This window comes from Epinephelus moara, chromosome 24 (genome assembly GCF_006386435.1).
Source record: "Epinephelus moara isolate mb chromosome 24, YSFRI_EMoa_1.0, whole genome shotgun sequence".
NCBI classification, from domain to species: Eukaryota; Metazoa; Chordata; class Actinopteri; order Perciformes; family Serranidae; genus Epinephelus; species Epinephelus moara.
This window is the reverse complement of record NC_065529.1, coordinates 3,206,484-3,214,614: the sequence shown is the minus strand read 5'-3', so window position 1 is coordinate 3,214,614 and position 8,131 is coordinate 3,206,484. Positions and strand designations below refer to the sequence as shown.

Here is an 8,131-nt window from a genome sequence, read left to right as displayed (position 1 = left end):
TTTTGACTTAGCAAGTCATTATTTTGACTTAGTATCTCATTATTTTGACTTAGTATCTCATTATTTTGACTTAGTATCTCATAATTTTGACTTAGTAAGTCATTATTTTGACTTAGTATCTCATAATTTTGACTTAGTATCTCATTATTTTGACTTAGTAAGTCATTATTTTGACTTAGTATCTCATTATTTTGAGTTAATAGATCTTATTTTTTTCCATCAAGTGGCGGAAATGGGCTTCCATACTTTCAGGCTAATGAGTACATGAATAAACTTCTCACAGTCTAGGGATGGGTGATATGGCCCTTAAATAATATCACTATTATAATATATAATATATATATAATTTTATATTACACTATATTATTATATTTATAGTATTTTTGGGATAACAATATTCTTGATGATATGACAAATTAGTAAAAAAAAAAATATTATTTGAAGAAAATAGATTTGCAACGAAATAAGTGATATAGTTTTACATGTCAACCTAACAGTTTCGCTTTACATATTCAGTAAAAACTAAACAACTAAAGTAACTCAGAGTGAAATTCAGATTCTGTATACAATATTAACAGTACAACTAAATAAAATCTACCAGAAATTACACATTTAAACAGTTCCCAAATACAAAACAAAAAGAAATGTACCCTGGGATCTATATATATATCAATCAACAGGCAATGTCCTTCTCTTTAAGCAAAATCCTGAATGATTGAGTTGTTTTTTTTGGTTCACATTCTCCTCTAATCATCACGCTGTAACCTGAGACAGGCTGTTATGTTACCATAACCACTGCACATTTCACATATATGTAGTTTTTTGTGAAGCCGCTAGGGTCATGTAGGATTACATTACCAAAGATTTATGACAAAATCACTTGACGAGACCGACTCCCATATATGCACAGCAAAAGAGGAGAGGGAGAGACGCTGTGCTGCTGCCAGAGGAGTCGTTGAATGAGTTCCCTCTGTGCAGTAAGTTGCTAAAAGAGTCTGAGAAGTCCGAGGCTGTTCATAAAACATTCAGGACGCCAAAGTTTATTCTACACTACTGAAGCTGCTCCTCTCGGAACCACCGTGAAGTTAGTAATAATTTGGCTTTCAGCCATGCTTGTTGCCTGCAGATGACATCAATATGTCAGTTGAGATATTGTGACTATCATGATATAAATTTTTCATATTATATTAACAATTATACCCATATTATCGTGAACAAGATGATATGGTATGCCCCTACCCCAGTAATACAAACACAAGCTAAACAGCAGTCACTAACAGACCTTTCAGTCTTCCTGGCTGCTTTGGCTCCTGGAGGATGTGCTGTGTTGCTATAGACTGTATGCTTCTGGATTAGCAGCTAACGAGAGTCTGTCTCTTCACAGTTGCGTGTCCTTCATTCAGCAGACATGCCCCAAGCATTTCAAAGGGTCTGTCCAAATGACCTCAACTTAGTAAAGAGTTTATGAAGTCTGTTTATGAAGTCTCATGTAGCTGTCAAAACCACCTTAATGTAAAATAAATAATTAAGCATTCTGTCTTGAATCATGCTATTAATTTTCCCTTAAGAGCAAATGTCCACAGCAACCTAAACCACAGCAAATAGAGCTACATCTACAAATAATAACAGATAACAAGATACTAAAAGTATATTAAAGAACAAAATATTCAAAAACAAGGGAAAAGAAATAAAAAATGTAAATGCACTAAATGAATAACTGAATAAATAAATAAGATACCTTCACACAACAGGATCTGTCTGAATGTATTTCATGTGTAATCAGGACATTAGCGTAATCTCATCACCTTTTATATGTGGTGGTGGTGGTTGAGGAACCACATCTTTAACTGACAAAGCAGTAATCTCTCCTGTTTCTTGTGCAGCTCCCTCTGAAGTGTTAGCCATCCGCCAGGAGAACACCAGCCAGAACAGCGTGACTCTGCTCTGGCATGAACCTGACCAGCCCAATGGAGTGATCCTGGAGTACGACATCAAATACTATGAAAAGGTACTCAACTAACTGCTGCATCTGTACCACTCAAGTGGTGTCCTTAAACAGCACAAAAACCAAATACTGGAGTCATTTGTTTCAGGGTTGTGTCAACAGATCCCATTTTTTTCCCAAAAAAAGCTAATATGAAACCATCCAGCAGCTTATTAGAGGAAAAGAACGTGACAACAGTCTCTGCTCTACCTGGAGAACATAAGCTCTGTGTCTTCAAAGGGTGGTGACTAAACTGAGCCAAGATATTGTGAATGCAGGGGAGTGGTTGGATAGACTCTGGATAACTTAGTCCTAGAAAAAGATCCTGCTGGTAGCTCAGCTAATTGAAAGGAAATGGGGGTCGAGAGAGGGAGAGCAAGAAGGATGATGAGACAGTGTAGATTCCAACTTAGCGAAAGTGACAGTGACAGCAAGCTGCTGGCGGGAGCATAAGCCTTGCGACGAGCTAATTGCTGTGAGTGTGCACGTGAATATGTACATGCAATGGGTGCTTGGGTGAGTAGATGTTTGTGTGTGTGATGATAGAAATTGCAGAGAGAGCAGCTTGGAAAAAGGCAGTCTCATAGACAAACAAGAAGGATATTGGGGGGAGTGCTGAAGGATTAGCTCGTCTCTTATGCTGCTGTCTTAATCTGGCCTTGCTCAGGGGGCGAGACGCCTGTGGGGGGATTTCAAGTGGACAAGTCAGCAATGTGCTTTCTTAAGGTTTCTATACAACTGTGCTAAACAACAATAAGTCACAGCGAGGGTGGCGGCTACTGCAGCACCACACCAGGATGATAATAAAGACAAAAAATGCTTGTTATTTCTGCACCTGGCACTTCTTCATAATTAGGCTCTTATTCTTTCTAAGGACACATGAATGATTCACTGATTCTGCTGTTTGGATGCACCTTGCACCTCTTACTATTGTTGAACTCATATTACCTCCACACTTATAAAGTATCCGTCAATTAAGTTTGCCAAAGTGCTGCAGAAGGCAGATAAAAACAAGGTGAGGATAGCAATGATGATGATGAGGAACTTTATTGTTAATCAAGACTTCCAAAGAAAGAATTCCTTCAAAACAACAAATGCAAGCCCTTTTTAATGGATATGTACATAAAAAATAAAACTTTGCATGGCAGATAGGCCTAATAAGTCTTGAGAATTTACATTTGAACAAACGATGCATCATAAAAGAATTACCTGAAAGGACGCATGAAAAATAAGATGGAGACTCCTCAAAGTACCTGTCATTTTTCTGATTGAAAGAAGGACATCAGTCGATGTCTGAGGTAATTATCTGCCAATTACATTTGATTGGCAGACAAGGTTTTATTCATTTATGTAAATTAATAGAAAGACAAAAAAATAGAAATAGAAAAGGAAATATAGTGAAGATTAGATCGTAAAAAGAGGAGCAGTGTGTTAGTAAAGCTTTTCATGAATGGTAGATCCGAAGTGATCTGCCCTTTTCCACCATTTTTTAAGACACTGATGTATTTCTTTCAGTGCATTGTCAGTGAAATAGTGTTATTAAGCCATGTTTAATTGAATCATCTAGACTTTAGGGCACTTCACAGAAACCTCACCGCCCACCAGTGTTTTGGAGGCAACCTGATCTCACAGAAATACGTGAAATGACCACGACCTCTTAACACCGCATTCTGTGGTGGCAGTATGTAATTACGTGCCGGTAGCACAGAAACAATGCTAATGTAAAGTCAATTAGGATCCATTGTTGTGGTGGACACACGGATTCCCTGATTCAACAACGTCACGTCAACCTCATTTTCCTCAATGTTGTCTTTAACATTCCTGTATACACACAAAAACAAGAAAGTGTCCTTGATAACTCAACAATATGACAGGTTAATGTCAAGGCCATAAAATAAAATAAATGTATTTGCCAGCTTTTGATAGCGTAGGGCTTTAAGAGCATTGTGCTGTGGGCGAATGGGGCACGTTCCACTACTGTTTTGTACTGTCTGCCATCTGTGGGATTCATTCCATTTCAAATTGCCACCCGTCTGCCGCAACCGAATCCAAACGCCACTATCTCTGTTAAGAAAAGTGTGTGTCGGTGTTTGTGTTTTAAGTGTGTGTGTGTGTGTGTGTGTGTGCATCAAATCTTGTACCATGGCAATATAAACAGGATGAAGACGGGATTTCCGGACTATTAACAATCAATCAATCAATCAATCTTTATTTATAGAGAACTTTCCATTAAAATAAAATGTAGCACAAATTGCTTTACATGTTAAAAGCAAAGCCCCCCCATCCCCAGCAGATCCCTCACAGACCCCCTCACCTCCCTCACCCCCATCCCCATGTGATAAAAAATAGAAGAAAAATAAAAATAAATAAATAAATGAGAAGAAAAAAATAAGGCTGAGCACGGAAGAACCAGAGAGGAAACACCATCACATGGAGCCATCCGAGAACCAGAGAGGAAACACCATCACATGGAGCCATCCGCATCAGGAGGCGGCCGCCGCCCCCCAGCAACCCAGCTGCCAGCAGGAACCTGCATCCCGGCCCAGGCAGGGGAAGAGCCCAGCGTCACTGCCAAAAGGCAATGGTCTGAACCCTCCACCCCACCAGGGGAGAGTGGACCCCAGCCAGCGCCACAACAGCCAGAACCAGCGGCCACCCCCTGGTGCACATGGCTCCCACTGAGGAAACACTGGAGTTAAGAACTAAACTATGACAAATGACATAAAATACCAAAATGTAACATAAAATAAATTAGTTATTAAATAAATTAAAACATCTACAGTAGATAAAAGTAGAGCATGCTAAAAGTAAATTCAATAATAAACAGTGTCTAAGTTATCTATTAGGCTACCATTCCACTCTGTAAATAGATTTTAAAATTTCAATATAATTTTAATATTATTTTTGCTTATTTCATTATTGTTATTATTGGTTTACTTTTTAGTAGTATTGTATTGTCTGAGGATGACTCATTTTAGTAACATCATTTTAGTAGTATCTACAGTAAAAAACAAAAAAACACAAACAAAGAAACAAAAAATTCATTTTATACACTGGGCCTTCAAAGTGCTGTCTGAAACTAGACCTGGCATGGCTTGTGTCCAAAAATGAAAAAAATCAAAACTTTGTTGTAGAGCTAAACCAAATACATCATTGGAAAGGTCTCAACCTGGAGAGTAACATATGTCAGTATGAAGATTCTACATGGCTCCTGCTTTGAAATACTGACCTTTGAACCTTGACCTCGGTGCATGTTTGAAGGCTTATAAGTCAGCAACAAAAGGGGGTACAGACATGGGACCAACTGTTATAGAGAGCTCTTGACCTCAGCTATCATGTGGGTAGAGTCAACAACTGGGGGTGCTGTCAGATATGGGTAAAATATGGATAAAATAAATTTTCACCCATTTAGAAATTAGATATTTAAAATCTGATTACACAAATGTGTTTACCACCCCCTTAAAGTCCACAGTTCCCTAGGACCGCACCATGCAGCTTGATACATATCAGCAACATAGTTGTAGTTCTTCTGATTTGCAAAGTAGGGTTCTAAAGAGATTCATAAAAAGATACATCTACTCAATATATTAAATATGTAGTAAAGCCAAACTGGTAATTACACTGCACCTAGATGAACTATGTTCTATAAAAAGTAAGGATGTTGTTTAATTTCATATATTTTAGCTAGTACTCTAGAAACGGCCTTTTTGGGACAGTAGTTTTTGTTTTGTTCTACAACATAAAATAGTAAGTAAATACCCAGCTCATGAATTTTGAAGCTTCTATGTGTCTCAATAAAAGGCAGTTGCGAATGAGTGAATGAGTCAGTGGAATTTCTTGCAATAATGAAAAAATACTGGCAATCATGTCCGCCTGGCACAAACCACAGTTTGTGCCAGTTTTGTGACAACTGTGAAGTGACAGAATGTCCCAGCATCATGGTTCTTATATTGCCAGATTCCAGAGAGTCTCCCCTCTTCATATATGGCAGAATATGTCTACTTCCAACTTGCTATGGTGAGATACATGTAAAAATGTAAGAATTTAGTAACACAGCTTTTTTTTTCATTGATATAAAAATTAATATAAAATACAGGCACATAGAAGGACATGTAATAATGGCAAATCTGGGTAGCCCAGATTGTCCCGAAAAAAACAAAAAAACAAAAACAAGATATAGCATGTGCATGTAGCCTTTATAATGACTGTGATATGAGCTTATAAGTAAAGGCAGGAAAAATACCCCAAAAAGAACTAGGGCCCAAAGGGTTAATTCTAAAAGCCTAACCAGGTACAGGGATTGCAAATCAGCCATGGTTAGAAACCTATATGCACTGCGTCTTTGTATTGTACATATGAAGCAGTGTCTTAAGCATTTGTCCTTGTCAAATAAACAAGTTAATGCTGAGTCCATGCTGAGCTGCGCTGAACACAGCTTCAAAGTCTTGTTATGGTGGTGATGTTGCCTCATGCAACCATGGTGTAGTTTGTTCAGAGCTTAATGTTCGGTTTTTATTGATGGTAATTGCATTTCAGCTTCATAAATCATAAAAGTCATGCTCTTTTGTGCAGATTGTCTTGCTGAATAAAATGTGTAAGTATCATAAAATGTTTGTTTGCCACAGAGCTTATTTTGGGCAATAATCTAAAATCAAATGGAAAAATTCCACAGGCTTTTTGACGAGGGGGCCAGTGCGATACTAACTTCCACATCTGCCACCAGAAAAACATCTTCCCTGGAGCACTCTTTTAATAATTTGCAGCAAATAATCTTGAATGAAATGCATCCAAATCCAGTAGTTTATTTAAATGAAAAGCTGATTCAAAAATGCAATACTCTACCATTTTTTTAGGTGCACAGTGTCTGCTTTCCATATTTTATTCTCCATCGAGCTATTAGGCTTGATTAAAATAAAATTAAAACAACTCAGTGGACAAAAACTGTGGCAAGAAATGTTAAATGGATAGAATTATGAGATAGGGGTGTATTTGTTTCTGCTATTCGAGACAATCGAATGCCTGATGGAGAGGACTTAAATTTGGATTTGTGAGGAGGGTGAGTCCTTGACTACTGGGTGGGGGTTGATGCAAAGATGACAGATATCTCCAAACTTGGATAAATTGAATCATATCTACATGGCCAGGTACCACTCAAGGCAAATATGAAAATGTTTGTAATGTAGGTAAAGCAACTGTTTGAATGGACTATTTGCGGGAAGAAAAGTTCATACACAAAAAAACAACATTGCTAATGTTAATATACATCTATTCAAATAAACTGCCAAAGGCAGACAATATCTTGTTTTGATTGTTTGAGTTGACTTCATGGTTAAAGAAATGATGACATTCCTCTCCACACTTAAAAGTATGGTTGTGCACTGAAGCACACACATTTAGTTATTTATTTGAACAATTACAGAGGCTGTGTTCAGTTTATTGATACCTGCATGCAGGTAGCAGTGCCACTGCTGTAATGAAAACAGCATAATATTGAGAAATTGAACATATTTTTGCAGAAAAACTGAAAACTCCCTGTATTCTTTCCCTGACATGACAGAGAAAAACATTTAGATTCCTCCCAAAATCGTTTATTGCCAGTTGATGCCAATTTGACATAGTGGCATAACCGTGGAATTACAACCTCCAGGTCGGTCACATGATGCCATTGGGCCTAAAAACGACTTCTTTTTCTCAATAGACCTAAATTTTGAGAGAGTAAATCAGTGGATATATTGTTTTGAGCATCGCTGACAGACTTTGATCAATCCAATCCAATAACATTTGGAAAGTCTAGGAGAGCGGCACAATTAAATTATTTTATTAGCTGCTCAGCTGGTGGAGGTGTCAGGTGTGCCTGCTCTATGAGTTGACACTCAATTTGAATGATCTGGGTAGTTTCATGTCCAGGAAGTTGAACTTTTTAAGCTTCATGCACCACTGAATAGGACTGAACAGGGGCCCTGCCTCCAACGCTGTATCCAGGTCTCCTTATCAATCAATCAATCAATCAATTTTATTTATAAAGCCCAATATCACAAATCACAATTTGCCTCACAGGGCTTTACAGCATACGACATCCCTCTGTCCTTAGGACCCTCACAGCGGATAAGGAAAAACTCCCCCAAAAAAACCCTTTAACGGGGGAAA

General features: G+C 37.9%; 1 protein-coding gene across 1 annotated transcript in view; it reads left to right on the top strand.

The window, feature by feature from the left end:
* epha8 (eph receptor A8) overlaps positions 1–8,131 on the top strand; it is a 343,673-nt gene that overhangs the window by 263,895 nt on the left and 71,647 nt on the right. Inside the window, exon 9 of the mRNA XM_050038788.1 lies at positions 1,884–2,008. Coding sequence (XP_049894745.1) covers positions 1,884–2,008 — 125 coding nt within the window. The remainder of the gene's footprint in view (positions 1–1,883; positions 2,009–8,131) is intronic.